The sequence below is a fragment of the Oncorhynchus gorbuscha genome, linkage group LG19 (assembly GCF_021184085.1).
Source record: "Oncorhynchus gorbuscha isolate QuinsamMale2020 ecotype Even-year linkage group LG19, OgorEven_v1.0, whole genome shotgun sequence".
Lineage (NCBI taxonomy): Eukaryota > Metazoa > Chordata > Actinopteri > Salmoniformes > Salmonidae > Oncorhynchus > Oncorhynchus gorbuscha.
Window position 1 is genome coordinate 52951831 of NC_060191.1, and position 20834 is coordinate 52972664.

The window sequence follows — 20834 nt, forward strand, 5'->3', positions numbered from 1 at the left end:
GTATTCACCAGCCATGAGATGGTAGTGTGTAGAGATGCTTCAGTGTCCCAGCCAGTTGTGCTGTAGGCTAACTGTCTCCTCCTCCTGTGCTTGGCAGGATGTACAGCTTCATGGGCAAAGGGTTGTACTGCGCTGGAGTTGGCTCAGCTCATTTTATTTGAGCAGGTTCAGTTGGGAATAAATCATCACATTTCAATATTTGGTGCAATATATTGAATATTGTGTAATAAGTAAATGTTAAGTGATGTCACATTTGAGTAAAGTGTGAAATGTAATTCAGTAGTAGACAGGAATAGTAGTAATGCTTATTGGGTAAGTACTTGTACTGTACTGAGTATCAGCCTTGCCCTCTCTGTGTCCTCTCTGTCACCAGCGTACTGGGATGCCACCCATGCACTCATGATCCTCTCCCTGCTGGCCTGCTTCATTGGCATCGTGATCGGAGTCATGGCTTTCACATGCTCCTCCTCCTTCAGTGGGTTTGACAAGACGTTTGCTGGCCGGCATCCTCTTCTTCATCTAACCACTAGGCAGGTAGCCAAGTGGTTAGAGTGTTGGATTTAGTGACCGGAAGGTTGCAAGATCGAATCCCTGAACTGACAAGGTAAAAATCTGTCGTTCTGCCCGAGCAAGGCAGTTAACCCACTCTTCCTGGGCCAAATTAGAATTTGTTCTTAACTGGACATGAGATTTGAATATGTATGTTGGCAGCAGTCTCTTTGTTAGTGATGGTTGTTTAACAGTCTGACGGCCTTGAGATAGCTGTTTTTCAGTCTTTCGGTCCCAGCTTTGATGCACCTGTACTGACCTCGCCTTCTGGATGATAGTGGGGTGAACAGGCAGTGGCTCGGGTGGTTGTCCTTGATCTTTTTGGCCTTCCTGTGACATCGGGTGATGTAGGTGTCCTGTAGGGTGCCATTTGAGATGGCTCTGTCCAACATGATTCATTTGAATATTATTTTTCTTCACATAAGTAAATAATCCAGTGGACAGTATGTCCATGAACTGAATGGTAATGTCTTCCCATTCTCTTTTACAGGTATCTTTTACATGTGTGCCTATAGGATGCATGAAATGCCAACTCCTGCTAATTTTACATAAAAATATTTAAAAAACAGCTGAGACCGGGTGTTAGGCACCTACGTAATTTCCTGTTTACCTGACCTCTATTGAACAAGAGTTAAATTGTCTGTGTCTCTCGTGGTATTCATCTGTCTGATAAGAATATAAACCAGTTAATATTATGTTCAGTTATAAGTTAAAACATTTCTTTAAAGCTGCATTCTAACTTTTTGGTTGACCAGACCAAATTCACATAGAAATGTAAGTAATAGATTAGTAATAGATCAGTCACTCAATAAAAGCACATCTAAGCAGTAAATGTTCTATTTGCACCCTTTCTATGCTGCCCATTCTTAAGTTTAATTTTTGCATCTTTTACATTTCGGTTTTGTACACCAGCTTTAAACAGCCGAGTATACAATATTTTTGGTTATGTACATATATTTCAGCTGTTAAAATGGTACAATGATTCTCTACACACTAGGAAATGGCAAGTGATTTCTGCATAGCACAGCTTTAACATTAATTGATAAACCATGGTCATCAAGACTGTCATAGGTGTCAATATTAAAGGAGAATCTGGAAGTGTGAATTCAAGAGATTCTTTTCTTTTTTTTAATCGTTTTTTTAAGCCAACAGTGCAGTACAAAGGCAAAAACATTTTGCAGTCACAGAATTCCACTTGTGAAAAACATGCTCTGTATACAGTAGTAACCATTCACTGGTTGAACTGAAAACGTTTAACAATAGGTAGAACAGTGCCCATGAAAAAGATTCAATTCATTGGTTGCTTTCAGCATAAAAAGATGAATGACCAAAACAAACAAAAGTAGTCTATGCAGATTGTGAAAATAAAGGTTCAGCCCATTCCAAGCTATAGAATGTGGACCACTATTTAGCCATATCCAATCAGGAGTAAAAGTATACTCTGTATGGTTTAGTCAACTTCCTCAATGGTTGGTCCAGAGGATCCGCCTCCTCCGGGTGTGGCACCACCAGTCCCTGGCATCCCTCCTGGCATCCCTCCTGGCATCCCCCCGGGCATGCCCCCTGCACCCTGGTACAGCTTGGTGATGATTGGGTTACACACCTTCTCTAGCTCCTTCTGGTGGTGCTCAAACTCCTCCTTCTCTGCAGACTACAAGGAGAGAGAAAGAGAAAGGTAGATTAGTGCTCTAATCTCCTTGTTGAACCACCAGACATTTGTTTAATCAAATTACAATGAGGGACTCCGAGCGCTATAATCTATTTTAAATATGAATGTTAACCCACTCCATTCTGGTTGAAAGGCCCAGGGCCAGTACTGTACCTGGTTCTTATCCAGCCAGCTGATGACCTCGTTGCACTTGTCCATGACCTTCTGTTTGTCCTCGTCGCTAAGCTTGCCCTTGAGCTTCTCGTCCTCCACGGTGGACTTCATGTTAAAGGCGTACGACTCCAGGCCGTTTTTGGACGCCACCTTGTCCCTCTGGACATCGTCCGCAGCTTTGTACTGCTCAGCCTCCTGGACCATGCGCTCTATGTCCTCCTTACTCAGACGACCTATGGAGAGAGGGACAGAAAATGAGATGGAGGCTTTGTTAAAGTATGGTTGGAGAGAACATCCCTGTTTAAAAATGGTGTGCATACCTTACAATGGCATAGTACTTAAAGCTACATTCTGGGATTTGGATGTTCAAGAATCAAAGGGTAAATATCAAAAATTGAATTTACCATTGGTTCATCCATGTTTGGACTTTTGAATATACTGTATATATATATATATTTTCTACATTGTAGAGTAATAGTGAAGACATCAAAACTATGAAATAACACATATGGAATCATGTAGTTATTTACAGAAATGTTAAAATCAAAATATGTTTTATATTTGAGATTCTTCAAAGTAGCTTCAAAATGACTCATGAGCCTAGTCCAACAGTAGTACCCTGTTGGAACCAAAAATAATATTCAGATATTACACGTTTCTAATTTTGTTAGAAAGTAATTTTCATTTTTTCATTTAAGTTGAAGTGTACTGTTAGCTCGCTAGCTAATGTTAGCTGGCTCGCTAGCGAACTTTACGTGCATGATCTTTGTAGTAATATTACTCGTACCGCAGATCAATTTCCTTGCTAGTTATAGCCTAATGTTAGCTAGCTAACACTGAACCTGGTTTTTGTTGCCTGCAGATATATGCAGGGCAGTAATGTCATGAGCTGGGATTATGTATCATTGTTTAGCTAGCTACATGTCTTGAAAGTTAATGATGTCACTGAGACAACTGTTGATAGACGTTGTTGGTAAATTCAGAGCGCAGAATAACTGACAAATTTACAAACGCTCAACAGCCATTGAATATGGCCAATGTCAGTAAACGTTGGGAAAAAGCGCAATTAAATTGTTGCCAGCAGCACAGTTGCAGTCACTTGCGATCTGGATAAAATATAAAACAGCCTAACCAGCTATGCTAGGACGAGTAAAATGGTCAGAGTGAGCTGTTCTCTCATTTGTGTCTGGAAGTCGCAAGCTAGCCAACGTTAGCCAGTTTGCTTGGGTGCTTGACTGCGGTAAACAATATAATTGTAAACAAACACTTCAGTCTCAAAATATGGTTAAAACTAGAATTTTGATATCATGGATGATCAGTCCTTGCATCCATAGCTAGGTCTATACATTTGAGAGTGGGTACACATTTCTCCAGTCCCATCCCTCAACTTTTCCCCCAAAACAGTGGCGGGTGGGTGAGTTTTTATTGTTTGAAAATCAGATTTGTCCTTTAACAGTAACTACTACTAAGTATACCTTTGTCATTGGTGATGGTGATCTTATTCTCCTTGCCAGTGCTCTTGTCAGAGGCGGACACGTTCATGATGCCGTTGGCATCAATGTCAAAGGTGACCTCTATCTGAGGCACACCCCGGGGGGCTGGTGGGATCCCACACAGCTCAAACTTCCCCAGTAGGTTGTTGTCTTTGGTCATCGCTCTTTCCCCCTCATACACCTGACAGGACACAGACACACTCAGGTCAACACTCATGTGGATACATTCTGATTCAAATCTCAAGTTTTAATGTAAACACTAACAAATAAATGAGTGTGTGGGTCAATATTGACTCCGATCCAAATTCAACTTAAATATCAACTAGAGTATATGCTAACATTTTGACACTGATGGACACAATCCATTGAGATACCTAGGAATGAGTCATAAGTACGTTCCACTCACCTGAATGAGCACCCCAGGCTGGTTGTCTGAGTATGTGGTGAAGGTTTGTGTCTGCTTGGTGGGGATGGTGGTGTTCCTCTTGATGAGCACAGTCATGACCCCTCCGGCCGTCTCAATGCCCAGGGACAGAGGTGTGACGTCCAGCAGCAGCAGGTCCTGCACGTTCTCAGACTTGTCGCCGGACAAGATAGCCGCCTGGACAGCTGTCAACAGACACGGGGTCATCACTCATTCTTAAACAAACCATCAAAGAATTTACAATGTCTTTTCGATATTAAGTCTCCACCCGGCACAGCCAGAAGAGGACTGGCCACCTCTCAGACTGGTTCCCCTCTAGGTTTCTTCCTAGGTTTTGGCCTTTCTAGGCAGTTTTTCCTAGCCACCGTGCTTCTAAACGTGCATTGCTTGCTGTTTGGGGTTTTAGGCTGAGTTTCTGTACAGCACTTTGATATATCAGCTGATGCAAGAAGGGCTAGACAAATACATTTGATTTGATTAGGGCTTCTCTGGATGAAGGTTAGAAATGGTAGAACAGGAAAAGACAGTTGACAAGAAGGTTTACTGGGCAAAGCTTTAGATAAAAGAGGGAGCTAGAAAAATAAAGAGCCTCACCTGCACCATAGGCGACAGCCTCATCAGGGTTGATGCTCTTGTTGAGCTCCTTCCCATTGAAGAAGTCCTGCAGCAACTTCTGAATCTTGGGGATGCGCGTGGAGCCTCCCACCAGGACAATGTCGTGGACCTGGGCTTTGTCCATCTTGGCGTCCCTAAGAGACTTCTCAACGGGGTCCAGGGTGCCTCTGAACAGGTCAGCGTTCAGCTCCTCAAAGCGAGCCCTGGTGATGGAGGTGTAGAAGTCGACACCCTCATACAGAGAGTCGATTTCAATGCTGGCCTGGGTGCTGGAGGAGAGGGTGCGCTTGGCACGCTCACAGGCAGTGCGCAGACGACGCACGGCCCTCTTGTTGTCGCTGATATCCTTCTTGTATTTGCGCTTGAATTCTGAGATGAAGTGGTTGACCATGCGGTTGTCGAAGTCCTCTCCTCCAAGATGGGTGTCTCCGGCAGTGGACTTCACCTCAAAGATCCCGTCTTCGATGGTCAGGATGGACACATCAAACGTACCACCGCCCAGGTCAAAGATTAGGACGTTTCTCTCCATTCCCACCTAAAAACATTTTCTTTTGTGAGTTAAATTATTTTTATGGTGAAATTTGTCTCTCAAAACACATGGTCAATGGGCCTCAGGTATGCATTACAGTTCTGAGTTCTAAGTACTGTTGTTTGTGTTGATAAATATATATAAATGAACCTTCTTGTCCAGGCCATAGGCGATAGCAGCAGCGGTTGGCTCATTGATGATGCGGAGTACGTTGAGACCTGAGATGGTCCCTGCGTCTTTGGTGGCCTGGCGCTGAGAGTCGTTGAAGTAAGCTGGCACAGTGACCACTGCATTGGTTATAGTCTGCAGGAGGAAATATTTACAACTAAGTGAACAGACAAGACAGTCTTCATTTTTGAAAGTCACCTCTACAGTGTGAGAAAAATGCATTTATATTTTGTTAAACCATTCAGTAACACCCAAAAGACCATAACATGAGTTGCTATGAAGACAGAGTGATAGGACTGTTGTGATGCTCACTTTGCCCAGGTAGGCCTCTGCAATCTCCTTCATCTTGACCAGCACCATGGAGGAGATCTCCTCTGGGTAGAAGGCCTTGGTCTCTCCCTTGTACTCCACTTGGACCTTGGGCCGTGTCGAGTCGTTGATCACTGTAAACGGCCAGTGTTTCATGTCTGCCTGGACGACATTGTCGTCAAACTTCCGCCCAATCAGCCGCTTCGCATCTGGGAAAAGATAAGGGGGTAAAGAAGAGTTAATGCCACACAAGTACATCTTATATACCAGGGGTGTCAAAGTCAAATGGACGGAGGGCCAAATAAAAATTTTAGCTACAAGCCGAGGGCCGGACTGTTCGAATGTTCATTGAATTTTTTTTAAATGACGCATATAGTCTAGTGAACCTAATTGAACCTACTGAAAACCTAACAAATATATTCCAATATGATCAGATAAATAAAGCAATATTTTCTTATGGCTCTGTCAGTAATCTTTAATTTTCAACAGACACAAAAGACAAATTTCCTTTATATAAAAATCCCCATAACATGAACATTAAATGAAAGAAACCGGTATTCAAGGCACCATCAGTAGCCTATATTTTCTATTTTAGCAAAAGTGGGCTAAATTTACTTCAAAGAAAAAAACAATAGCAATTTTCTATCATCCACTCAACTGAAATATTTTTAAAATATAATTGGATTGAAATACAATAAAATAAAGTGCAACAATCTATTAATCAAAAACAACACTTTGTTTAAGGAGAAGTAACATGCAGTGAAAACAAATATTAAACTTTAACTTTTAAACTTGAACTGAGTAAAAACTCTAAATATGTGATTGCACAGTAATGTTCACTTGTTTGAGGTTGAGGGTGATACTTGGTGGTGTCCCATCTTTTCCACAAGTTCATCAATGTTCGGGGTAAGGCTCTGAGCTGAGGAAATCCTCAGAATTGAGTGGAGGTGTTCAGCAGTAAGTCGACTTCTGTGTGATGTTTTGTTCAAGTTCATCAAAGAAAACAGTTGTTCACACAGGTATGTGCTGCCAAACATAGACAACGTTTGAGCAGCCTGGATGCGCAGCTGGGGCATTGTGTCGGGGAGGAAACGGGCGAACTCCGCAGCACCCACTGCCGCATATTTTGCCCTCAGTGCATCATTGCATTGGAGGTCAATCAACTCCATTTGGAGGTTTGGTGGTGAGCTTTCCACGTCAACAGCAAATGGGTTACCGAGCAGTTCCAACCTGCTTTTTTGTGCTTCAAAGTCAGCAAATCGGCGTCGAAAGTCAGCGGCAAGCATACCTATTTTATCAGCCAACTGTGCGCTCGGGAACGCACTGGTAGAGAGCTTCTCTTTCATGGTCTGGCAGCTGGGAAAGTGGCTCAAATTTTCTTTCCGCATCTGCGTCTCCCACAGAGTCAGTTTGGTTTTAAATGCCTTCACTGTACTGTACATATCAGAGATGACACGATCCCGACCCTGCAGCTGCAAGTTCATTGCATTCAGATGACTCGTAATGTCACACAGAAAAGCCATTTCACACAGAAACATTTCGTCTCGGAGTTGTGTTGTGTCTTTCCCTTTGCTGTCCAAGAACAGACAAATCTCCTCACGAAGCTCGAAACATCTTTGAAGCACCTTTCCCTGGCTTAGCCATCGCACCTCTGTGTGATAAGGCAAATCACCATGCTCCGTTTCTAACTCCGTCAGAAATGCCTTGAACTGGCGGTGATTCAAACCTTTGGCTCTGATAAAGTTAACTGTGCGCGTGATGATGCTCATTACATGCTCCATTTTCAAGGCTTTACCGCACAACGCTTCCTGGTGTATGATACAATGATAAGCTGTCAGCTCACCTGTCGCGTTTTCCTCTTGCATCTTTTCCCGTATCTTGGCCACCAGTCCGCTCCTGTGTCCACACATCGCAGGTGCTCCGTCGGTTGTCAAACCCACGAGTTTTTCCCAAGGCAGCTCCATCTCATTTACACATCTTGACACCTCTTCATACAAATCATGCCCCGTAGTTGTGCCATGCATAGGACGTAAAGCCAAAAACTCCTCTGTCACGCTTAGGCTGGAGTCCACTCCGCGGATGAAAATTGACAACTGGGCAATGTCAGAAATGTCGGTGCTCTCATCCACAGCCAAGGAATATGCAATGAAATCTTTTCCCTTTTTCACAAGCTGCTCTTTTAGATTGATGGACAACTGGTCTACTCTCTCGGCAATGGTGTTTCTGCTCAGACTCACATTTAAAAAGAGTTGCCTTTTTCTGGGCAAACTTCGTCACAAACTTTAATCATGCAGTTTTTGATGAAATCCCCCTCCGTAAATGGCCGGGCTGATTTAGCGATCTCTTCTGCCAAAATAAAACTGGCCTTGACAGCAGCCTGGCCTTGTGATTTGGCTTTTTTGAACAGAGCCTGTCGAGATTTGAGGCCTCGTTTTAATTCCTCTGCCTTTTGTAGCCTTTGTTCCATGTCCATATTCTTGTTTTTGTCCGCGTGTTTCGTTTCATAATGTCGTCTCAGATTATACTCTTTCAGTACCGCCACACTTTCTCCACACAGAAGACACACAGGTTTTCCAGCTACCTCCGTGAACAAATACTCCGACTCCCACCTTGTTTGAAACCCCCGGTTCTCAGTGTCCACCTTCCGTTTTGCCATTTTTGATGGGTATCTGAAAGTTAATTTTACTGTGATGCTGACAACTGCTGTGCCAATAAATATTGAAATGAAGCAGCCTACTGCTCGGTGCGTCACCGTTGCATTGTGGGAAATGTAGTATTGGTGCGTGTAAAAGATCTGCGGGCTGCCGGCTTGCTGCGGTCTGCGGGCCGGTTCTAATAACAAATCAAGATCATCCCAGGGGCCGTAAAAAACCTTCTCGCGGGCCGGATGTGGCCCGCGGGCCTTGACTCTGACATATGTGTTATATACCGTACATGGTATTCGATCAATTTCTCCAAGTGAATATCTTACCAAACACTGTGTTTGTGGGGTTCATGGCCACTTGGTTCTTGGCAGCGTCCCCAATCAGCCTTTCTGTGTCTGTGAAGGCGACGTAGCTGGGTGTGGTTCTATTGCCCTGGTCATTGGCAATGATTTCCACTTTGCCATGCTGGAACACACCCACACATGAGTAGGTGGTGCCCAGGTCAATGCCAACTGCTGGTCCCTTTGACATGGTGTCTGAAAATGAAGAGCGATATCATTAAAACAAACCGTGTGGTGGCAAAGTAGAGATTTTTGTAAAAGTAAAAGTAGAGATCCTGAGGGTAGACTCTGGGATAACTCTGTACAACTGGTCATGTTGGGTCTATTTTGGTATAGGCCTGTGACACATGATGCTATTTTCAGAAAAGTTCATACTTTTTGTCGTAGCCTATTGTGTCATTGAAAGACCCCGGGACCACCTGTTCAAAAAGGAGTATTGCATTATTGGATACTCACACTGCTCTCAAGGCAGGTCTGCCGGTTTTTACTAGCGGAAGTGACTTTTCATAGCAGGTTTATGAGAACTTAAGAAACAGATTAGGATAATTAATGTGGCATGTTAGGAGAATTAATGTATAATATTAGGATAATTAGATTAAGGTTAGGAAAAGGGTTAGAAATTGCTAAAATTGTCCAAACCCCACAAATCTAGATACAAACAGGTCTGTCCTGAGAACAGTCTTAGTTTCCACTAATGTGATTCTGCATTCCAAAGACTCATCCTTGTCTTGACCTTCAGTGCAACAGCTGTCTTTCAACCAGACATTCTTCAAAGCATTTCGTCTTGATACAGACAGTTATTTTAGTAGCAGGTTAGAAGAGCCATTTCGCTAACCTTAGTCACATAACCTGCTAAGACAAAGTAACTGTTTCCCTAGTTACAGGTTGGGAGTAAGCATGGGGGTAAAGAGGACGTGCGTTATTATAGCATTTTACATTTTAGTAATTAACAGACACTCTTAACCAGAGCGGTTTACAGTTAGTGCATTCATTTTAAGGTGGCCCAACCACATAACAGGCATAGAAAGTACATTTCTCCGTTACTGTTTAGTTTTTTTTTTATGTCCGCCTGTGTTAACTGAATAGCTAAAGTAACTCCATACTTAACACTTTAACCAAATTAACACGATAGAACACATACTGGAAGCGATTCCTCACTATCACCTACTCAAATACAAAACAAACATTTTGCCAGGAGTTGTGTCACTGAGGGCTCTGCCCTGCTGCGGGTGGGTTGGGAAATTGCTGGAACATTCAGTTCAGTTTCGTCACCATCCAACTCACGTAGGCTAGACTTGATAGGCTTGCCATTAAAATAAGTTTCACACGCAATTATTTAAACTCGAACATATGTTCCCAGCACATTGGGCTACATCGACAGAGTAAACCAATTGTTCAACTGAATTGGTTAATGTTGGAAGGCAAGCCTTCTTCACAGTTAGCCTAACAAGAGAGCGTCCCTTTAAACTGCAAGCGAACTGAAACTGCCATATCCGATGACGCAATCGTTGAAACTATTTTTGCGTTCAAAAATAATGTAGCCATTTTCAATTAGTATTTGGGCTTACAGGAGACGTTGAATATGGCGATTCTACAGGAGACTTGAATATGAAACCCAACCGTAGGTAACGTTTCCTGTGAATCCAGATTATGCTTTATATAGCCATTTATGCTTGCCGTTTCAGTATTGCTTCAAGCTTGTTAGCCTAATTTACTGTTTTTCCATCTCCAACAATTGTAATGCTGATATTCAACCTCGATTTAAAAATACTTACCTTATTAAAGATAAGAAATCAGACAGAAAATGTAGCTTCACCCTGAACAGTACCGAAGGTTTCCGCATCTACAATATTCTCGCAGAAACTGGGCGGGCTGGTGATTTCTGAGGTATATAAAGATTTCGACAGAACAGTCTAGAACTGAGCGATGTAGCCAATCAAGTCAAGCTTCTTGTGTGCCACAGGGAGGGGCAGTTAATTGAATGCAAGTGTCACAAAAAAAGTGATGGTGATGTCCGAGGCAGGCCAAAGCTCCATCCCACCTTAACAATTTCACCATATTACAACCTATTATTTTATTTATTTTTACCTTTATTTAACTAGGCAAGTCAGTTAAAAACAAATTATTATTTACAACGATGGCCTACCAAAACATCAGCATCCTGGGATCCAGCCAAATTAAAGCAGTTATAAACAATTAAAAACATTACATTACATTTCACAACAGATTTCACAACACATTAAGGGTGCGTTCATAAATTCACTCTGGCTGTCTCCGATTTCAGAGCACTCTTGTCTTAGAGTAATTCAATTGTTGCGAGAAGCACAGTTGCAGTCACCAACGCTCTGGAAAAAAATGGAAACAGCCTAACCAGCTTTTCTAGGGCAAGTAAAATGGTCAGAGTGAGGTGTTCTCTCATTTGTGTCTGAAGTACTGTAGCTATCAAGCTAGCCAACGTTAGCCAGTTAGCTTGGGTTCATGACTGCCGTTGGGAGGTCAGAACTCTCGGATCAACCCTACTCCTCCGCCGGAGCTTCCAGTATGTGGTCTGAACGCTCCGATAGAAACACTCGGAGTACACTCTGGCACTCCAGAGTGAATTTACGAACACATGCCCTCCGGCCACTCCTCTATTTTTACATATCTACAACACAAAATCCATGTGTGTATAGTCCTTATGTTATCATGTGTGTGTGGCTGTGCCTGTGTGTGTCTCTTCACAGTCACCACTGTTCCATAAGATGTATTTGTATCTCTTTTTTAAATCCGAATTTACTGCTTGCATGATTTACTTGATGTGGCATAGTTGAATGTAGTCATGCCTCAAGGTAGTTCTGTGAGCCTCCCATAGTCTGTTCTGTACTTGGGGACTGTGAAAAGACCTCTGTTGGCATGTCTTGTGGTATGGATGGTGTCTGAGCTGTGTGCTAGTAGTTTAAACAGACCGCTCAGGTGCATTCAACATGTCAATCTCTCCACTTACTTTGAGCCAGGAGAGATCGACATGCATATTATTGTTAGCTCTTCGTGTACATTTAAAGGCCAGCCGGGCTGCCCTGTTCTGGGCCAATTGTAATTGTCCTAAGTCACTTTTTGTGCCCACATGACTGGACAGTAGTCCAGGTGCGACAAAACTTGGACCTGTAGGGCCTGCCTTGTTGATAGAGATGTTAAGAAAGCAGAGCAGCGCTTTATTATGGACAGACCTCTCCCCATTTTAGCAACTGTTGTATATGTTTAGACCATAATAGTTTAAAATCCAGGGTTACTTCAAGCAGTTTAGCATCCTCAACTTGCTCAATTTCCACATTATTCATTACAGTATTTAGTTGAGGTTTAGTGAATGATTTTTCTCATATACAATGCTTTTAGTTTTGAAATATTTAGGACTAACCTATTTATTGGAAGTTACAATACCGGTCAAATGTTTTAGAACACCTACTCATTCAGGAGTTTCTTTATTTTTTACATTGTAGAATAATAGTGAAGACATCAAAACTATGAAATAACACATATGGAATCATGTAGTAACCAAAAAAAAGTGTTTAACAAATCAAAATATATATTTATATTTGAGATTCTTCCAATAGCCACCCTTTACCTTGACACCTTTGCACACTCTTGGCATTCTCTCAACCAGCTTCATGAGAGTCACCTGGAATGCATTTCAATTAACAGGTGTGCCTTCTAAAAAGTACATTTGTGAAATGTCTTTCCTTCTTAATGCATTTGAGCCAATCAGTTGTGTTGTGACAAGGTAGGGGGTATACAGAAGATTGCCAGAACGCTGCAGCCCGTCTGGTGTTCAACCTTCCCAAGTTCTCTCACGTCACCCCGCTCCTCCGCTCTCTCCACTGGCTTCCAGTTGAAGCTCGCATCCGCTACAAGACCATGGTGCTTGCCTACGGAGCTGTGAGGGGAACGGCACCTCAGTACCTCCAGGCTCTGATCAGGCCCTACACCCAAACAAGGGCACTGCGTTCATCCACCTCTGGCCTGCTCGCCTCCCTACCACTGAGGAAGTACAGTTCCCGCTCAGCCCAGTCAAAACTGTTCGCTGCTCTGGCCCCCCAATGGTGGAACAAACTCCCTCACGACGCCAGGACAGCGGAGTCAATCACCACCTTCCGGAGACACCTGAAACCCCACCTCTTTAAGGAATACCTAGGATAGGATCAGAAATCCTTCTCACCCCCCCCCCCCTTTAAGATTTAGATGCACTATTGTAAAGTGACTGTTCCACTGGATGTCATAAGGTGAATGCACCAATTTGTAAGTCGCTCTGGATAAGAGCGTCTGCTAAATGACTTAAATGTAATGTAAATGTAATTGCCCTATTTGGTAAAAGACCAAGTCCGTATTATGGCATGAACAGCTCTGTAACGGATCTCGTCCTCCTCTCCTGAGGAGTAGCGAGAAGGATCGGAGGACCAATGCGCAGCGTGGTAAGTGTCCATAATGCTTAATCAAAACACAACAGAACACTGGAACAAAACAATAAACGTGAATAAACGAAACAGTCCCATGTGGCAACAAGCACTGACACGGAAGACAAACACCCACCACTCCAAAGTGAAACCAGGCTACCTAAGTATGATTCTCAATCAGGGACAACGATTGACAGCTGCCTCTGATTGAGAACCATACTAGGCCAAACACAGAAATTCCAAATTATAGAAAAACGAACACAGACAACCCACCCAACAACCCAACAACTCACCGCCCCAGGAATGGAAGACCCAGAGTTGCCTCTGCTGCAGAGTATAAGCCTCAGAAATTGCAGCCCAAGTAAATACTTCACAGAAATTCAAGTAAAAGACACATCTCTGTGAGTCAGGCTGTGTGAATCAGGCCATCATGGTCGAATTTCTGCAAAGATTCCACTACTGCCGTTGTGAGGTCAGAACTCTCGGATCAACCCTACTCCTCCGCCAGAGCATCCAGTATGCGCAAATAATAAGAAGAGACTTCCTTGGGCCAAGAAACACGAGCAAATGGACAGTGGAAATCTGTCCTTTGGTCTGGAGTCCAAATATGAGATATTTGGTTCCAACAGCCGTGTCATTGTGAGACATGGTGTGGGTGAACGGATGATCTCCGCATGTGTTTTCCCCACCGTAAAGCATGGAGGAGGAGGTGTTATGGTGTGGTGGTGCTTTGCTGGTGACAATTTCAGAGATTTATTTAGAATTCAAGGCATACTTAACCAGCATGTCTACCACAGCATTTTGCAGCAGTAAGCCATCCCATCTGATTTGGGCTTAGTGGGACTATCATTTGTTTTTCAACAGGACAATGACCCAACACACCTCCAGGCTGTGTAAGTGCTATTTTACCAAGAAGGAGAGTGATGGAGTGCTGCATCAGATGACATGCCCTCCACAATCTCCTGACCTCAACCAAATTGAGATGGTTTGGGATGAGTCGGATCGCAGAGTGAAGGAAAAGCAGCCAACAAGTGCTCAGCATATGTGGGAACTCCTTCAAGACTGTTGGAAAAACATTCCAGACGAAGCTGGTTGATAGAATGCCAAGACTGAGAGAATGCCCTTGAATGAGTAGGTATTCTAAAACCTTTGACCGGTAGTGCATGCTCGACCCGCTCAGATTTCCACCACAAACACAAAACAATTGCCCAAAACAATAAAACCATCTCACCTGCTTTTACACTATGATTTGACACTGGTTTTCATTCAACCTTTTAATGTTTTCATCCAACCTTTCAAAACAGCATTTCTCTGTAAACTTTCCAAATGTTGACAAAACAAAATACGCTAGACCAGGTGGATCTTTTTATGTGGTAAAATTAATTACACAAAAAATGTCGGTGGAAACGTTTTAATGCGCAAATATTGATATAGGCCAATCACCATTTTACCAAATTAGTCACGTGGAGTCACATGATGACATGTGATGAGATGTTGTGTGGTCCTCCCACTACAACTCATCAGGAAAGCATACAGTTTATGAGGTTAAAGATTAAATAAATTATGATGAACTTTCACAGGGTCGGGAAAGTGCAAGGTGATGTGCTTTATTCTCCTTTCCAATAAATATCAATGGTCTTAATCTGGTTACATGGTAATGTTATGCAGGTGAATGAGGACCCAAAAGCGACTTGGCGAAAACAGAGTCTTTAATCCAGTAAAGTAAAAATACAATCAAATAAAACAATTTCCACTCGTAATGACGAGAACCGACTGGAGACTTGATCTTGAACTGCAGGTTGCCTCGGGAAGGCACTTGAACTTAGCAGACTCAGACACCTGCTCACCACGCAGCATCTGAGGGAAACACGACACGACAGGGCGATACACAAACACAGCACGGTGAACAATAGACAAGGATCCGACAGGACAGGAACGGAAAACAAGGGAAGAAATAGGGACTCTAATCAGGGGAAAAGATAAGGAACAGGTGTGGGAAGACTAAATGATTGATTAGGGGAATAGGAACAGCTGGGAGCAGGAACGGAACGATAGAGAGAAGAGAGAGAGGAAGGGAGAGAGAAAAAGGGGAACGAACCTAAAAAGACCAGCAGGGGGAAACGAACAGAAGGGAAAGCATAATGACAAGACAATATATGACAAAACATGACAGTACCCCCCCACTCACCGAGCGCCTCCTGGCGCTCTCGAGGAGGAACACTGGCGGCAACGGAGGAAATCATAGATCAAACGGTCCAGCACGTCCCGAGAAAGAACCCAACTCCTCTCCTCAGGACCGTAACGAAAAACGATAAAAAGGGAAACTAGGGTACTACTCTAAAAAAAAAATGAGACACGGGTAGAGAACTGAAAGCTTTAGAGCAAACAGGACCAAACAGGCCAGGAGAGTAACAACTAGGGACAGACTGAGACACAGCAAGGGCAGGAACAAGAACAGGAGAGATGCGATGGCAGGGAACAGACTGAGACTCAGCAAGACCAGGAGCAGAAGCAGAAAAAAAATTACCAGACTTCTGCGCGCAGTCTGAACACGCAGCCACGAAACGGCGCGTGTCACGCTCCTGAGTAGGCCACCAAAACCGCTGGCGAATAGAAGCAAGCGTACCCCGAACGCCGGGATGGCCAGCTAACTTGGCAGAGTGAGCCCACTGAAGAACAGCCAGACGAGTAGAAACAGGAACGAAAAGAAGGTTACTAGGACAAGCGCGCGGCGACGCAGTGTGCGTGAGTGCTTGCTTAACCTGTCTCTCAATTCCCCAGACAGTCAACCCGACAACACGCCCAACAGGAAGGATCCCCTCTGGATCGGTAGAAGCCACAGAAGAACTAAAGAGACGGGATAAAGCATGAGGCTTGGTGTTCTTAGTACCCGGGCAATAAGAAATAACGAACTCGAAACGAGCGAAAAACAAAGCCCAACGAGCATGACGCGCATTCAGTCATTTGGCATAACGGATGTACTCAAGGTTCCTTTGGTCAGTCCAAACGACAAAAGGAACGGTCGCCCCCTCCAACCACTGTCGCCATTTGCCTAGGGCTAAACGGATGGCGAGCAGTTCGCGGTTAGCCACATCATAGTTACGTTCCGACGGTGACAGGCGATGAGAAAAATACGCACAAGGGTGGACCCCATCGTCAGTATCGGAGCGCTGGGACAGAATGGCTCCCACGCCCACCCCCGACGCGTCAACCTCAACAATAAACTGTTTAGTGACGTCAGGTGCAACAAGGATAGGAGCGGATGCAAAACGCTTCTTAAAGAGATCAGAACAACAATCATACGACCGGTGAGGAGGAAGGGAGTTGGTTCTGGACCGACTGAAGACCGTGCGCAGACCATGATATTCCTCCGGCACTCCTGTCAAATCACCAGGTTCCTCCTGAGAAGAGGGGACAGAACAAACAGGAGAAATAGCAGACATTAAACACTTCACATGACAAGAAACGTTCCAGGAAAGGATAGAATTACTAGACCAATCAAAAGAAGGATTATGACACACTAGCCAGGGATGACCCAAAACAACAGGTGTAAAAGGTGAACAAAAAATCAAAAAGAAATGGTCTCACTATGGTTACCAGATACAGTGAGGGTTAAAGGTAGTGTTTCACATAATATACTGGGGAGAGGACTACCATCCAAGGCAAACATGACCGTGGGCTCCCTAACTGTCTGAGAGGAATGTCATGTTCCCGCGCCCAGGCTTCGTCCATAAAACAGCCCTCTGCCCCAGAGTCTATTAATGCACTGCAGGAAGCTGCCGATCCGGTCCAGCGTAGATGGACCGGTAAAGTAGTACATGTACTTGACGGAGAGGACCGTCTAGTAGCGCTTATCAGTCGCCCTCCGCTTACTGATGAGCTCTGGCCTTTAACTGGACATGAAATGACAAAATGACCAGCGGAACCGCAATAGAGACAGAGGCGGTTGGTGATTCTCCGTTCCCTCTCCTTAGTCGAGATGCGAATACCCCCAGCTGCATGGGCTCAACACCTGAGTCAGTGGGGAAAGACGGTAGTGTCGGAGAGAGGGGAGACACAGTTAACGCGAGCTCTCTTCTATGAGCTCGGTGACGAAGATCTACCCGTCGTTCAATGCGAATAGCGAGTTCAATCAAAGAATCCACGCTGGATGGAACCTCCCGAGAGAGAATCTCATCCTTAACCTTAGCGTGGAGTCCCTCCAGAAAACGAGCGAGCAACGCCTGCTCGTTCCAGTTACTGGAGGCAGCAAGAGTGCGAAACTCTATAGAGTAATCCGTTATGGATCGATTACCTTGACATAGGGAAGACAGGGACCAGGAAGCTTCTTTCCCAAAAACTGAGCGATCAAAAACCCTTATCATCTCCTCTTTAAAGTTCAGATAATTGTTAGTACACTCAGCGCTTGCCTCCCAGATAGCTGTGCCCCACTGCCGAGCCCGACCAGTAAGGAGTGATATGACGTAGGCAATCCGAGCTCTCTCTCTTGAGTATGTGTTGGGTTGGAGAGAGAACACGATATCACACTGGGTGAGAAAGGAGCGGCACTCAGTGGGCTGCCCAGAATAACATGGTGGGTTATTAACCCTAGGTTCCGGAGGCTCGGAAGAACCGGAAGTAGCTGGTGACACGAGACGAAGACTCTGATACTGTCCTGAGAGGTCGGAGACCTGAGCGACCAGGGTCTCAACGGCATGTCGAGCAGCAGACAATTCCTGCTCGTGTCTGCCGAGCATCGCTCCCTGGAACTCGAGAGTAGAGTAGAGAGAATCCATATTCGCTGGGTCCATTCTTGGTCGGATCCTTCTGTTATGCAGGTGAATGAGGACCCAAAAGCGACTTGGCGAAAACAGAGTCTTTAATCCAGTAAAGTAAAAATACAATCAAATAAAACAATTTCCACTCGTAATGACGAGAACCGACTGGAGACTTGATCTTGAACTGCAGGTTGCCTCGGGAAGGCACTTGAACTTAGCAGACTCAGACACCTGCTCACCACGCAGCATCTGAGGGAAACACGACACGACAGGGCGATACACAAACACAGCACGGTGAACAATAGACAAGGATCCGACAGGGCAGGAACGGAAAACAAGGGAAGAAATAGGGACTCTAATCAGGGGAAAAGATAAGGAACAGGTGTGGGAAGACTAAATGATTGATTAGGGGAATAGGAACAGCTGGGAGCAGGAACGGAACGATAGAGAGAAGAGAGAGAGGAAGGGAGAGAGAAAAAGGGGAACGAACCTAAAAAGACCAGCAGGGGGAAACGAACAGAAGGGAAAGCATAATGACAAGACAATATATGACAAAACATGACAGGTAATCTATGCTTGGCAAATACAAATAAACTCGCTATTTTGTCCATAATAATCTCATCATGTAAGCTATACATCCGCAGATAGTACTGTTGACTAGAGCGCACCTAACAATACCCGAGCGGGCACACTCTCTATATAACCCAACATTTGTTGTGAGAAAACCATCAGTAGAGTTGAAAATGCGATGGAAACCCATTTAACTTGTCGTTTTTTATTCAGTACATTGGAATTTAACCACAAAAAGTTGTTTTTATGTTCATTACATCATCACGCACAACCTTTTAGTAAATTTGATGGAAACACATCTTTGGTGCGAAATGAGCATATTGTTTTGATACAGATTTTTGAGTATTCTCATGAAAATCTGTCACTAATTGGATGGAAACCTACCTACTGAGATAAATATTGAAAAAAGAGTTTGGTTCACATAACAGGGCTGACCTTAAAATGAGGGACAGGTTGTTGTTGTTGTTTTTTGCCAAAATATTAATCACTAATAACATGAAATAAATAATAATCTTCAGAAATAACATTTTTCAAAGCAGCAAAATATCAAGGGCTTTACAATGATGGTGAAAACTTGGAGAAATGTTGGGCTTAAGTGGGTGAAAATCTTACTCGTAGTCACAGAGGATGCATGTCAAAATGCTGAATTGTTTCACTTTACAAAGTCTGTTCAGAGTTATTGAATTTTACATGCAATGTGTTCTATATTAATGGCCACTTAATTTAATTTAACAGTCTTTAAAAATGCTATATTTGTACACAATTTCTACTTAAAATATCAAAGGGATGCAAAATACACTCATTTCGTGGAATGACCTCTCATGGTCTTTCACTTTAGTTGTTTAATTTATACTGTCAGCAAAAAGCATAGGCCTACCATGTAATTGTAATATGCATTGCATTTTGCATATCAACAACATAATGTGAGTTTGGTTTTATATAATTACAGTTTTTCTCAATTGCTAAAACACAATTTCTGAAACCTTGCTCCATTTCCTGAAAATATTAAACACAAAACCTCATCTTCAAGCACTATTTACATAACCTCTGACTCCTCTCGCAAAATGAAACATTTGCCTCAAAACAGTTTTACCTGTGTTCAAAATCAATCACTGCTCTCAAATCATAAACAAAGTGGTCAAAATGATATACACTCTCAAGCAGTCAGTAAACAATACACCGAAAAATAGAAAACACATTGTTTAAAACATACAATTCTCAAGGAGAAGTACATTTTTTTCCGCCATTTTCTTTTGATAAACGAAAACATGTTATATCATAGTAGCTCAAAATTGATCAGAAATTACTACTCTGCTTTGCTCTTTGCAATTTTCTTTTTTGTTCTTCCTCTATTTTTACAGTACTGTACCCTGCATCTCACAAACTTGTCCTTTGTCCTTTGTCCTTTGTCTCTGTGATACTGTAATTCTTGTTCTTTGTTGATATGAACCTGCAACCAGTCAAAATCTATTGAGCAGTCAGTACTGTTAATAAATGGAAAGCACAATGTTCAGGGCCATACAATTTGTCCATTGTATAGTATACAGACTACAATGCACTGTACTACAGTATACAATACTAAAAGGGGCAAAACAATCAAATGAGTAAACATGTGATCAATGTGCTTCTTCTTATCTTTGGGCTGGGTCAGGCCAGTGCACTTCGTCGACATCACAAGCTATATTGTCCCTCCTGAGGCAACGGGGGAAGAAGCCTCTTGTGTGCCGTGTCCAGCCCTGACATGATTCCTCACCTATATCACCACAGGCTAAATCCATGGCTTGCAGCAGATTTACTCTGGTGTAGGGTTGTCTATCATACACTTTCCTTCTCCAAGAGGAGAAAAAACTGCCCATTGATGTTAAACCATTCCCTTACCTGAGCAGCTCAGTGGAAACTGACATTGTCCCACACTATCACATAGGTGGGAATGGGATTCTCATTTAGCTCTTGACCCTGCTGCTCTTGAACCTGAAGCTCAAATAAAATATCTATTAGATTGGCAATAAATCTTAGAAGGTGCTGGGTGTTATATGGCCCAAGTGTAACATGGTGATGTAGAACACCATAGTTGCTGATAGCAGCACAGATTGTGACATTACCACCTCGTTGACCAGGGACTTCAACAATGGCCCGCTGTCCAATCATGTTTCGGCCTCTCCTTCTCCTCTTTGTTAGATTGAAG

General features: G+C 43.4%; 1 protein-coding gene and 1 long non-coding RNA gene across 2 annotated transcripts in view; one reads left to right on the plus strand and one right to left on the minus strand.

Moving 5' to 3' along the window:
* Positions 1–20834, plus strand: part of LOC124005654 — a 28550-nt gene that overhangs the window by 476 nt on the left and 7240 nt on the right. The window contains exon 3 of the long non-coding RNA XR_006833661.1: positions 374–604. This is a non-coding gene — a long non-coding RNA (uncharacterized LOC124005654). The remainder of the gene's footprint in view (positions 1–373; positions 605–20834) is intronic.
* On the minus strand, positions 1649–10828 carry LOC124005652 (heat shock cognate 70 kDa protein-like). The gene is made up of 9 exons (XM_046315094.1): positions 10671–10828; positions 8881–9090; positions 5913–6118; positions 5583–5735; positions 4883–5438; positions 4271–4473; positions 3847–4045; positions 2372–2604; positions 1649–2200 (listed from the first exon to the last, which is right to left on the minus strand). The coding sequence occupies exons 2-9, from the start codon at positions 9083–9085 to the stop codon at positions 2000–2002; spliced, it is 1956 nt and encodes a 651-aa protein (XP_046171050.1). The 5' UTR covers positions 9086–9090; positions 10671–10828; the 3' UTR covers positions 1649–1999.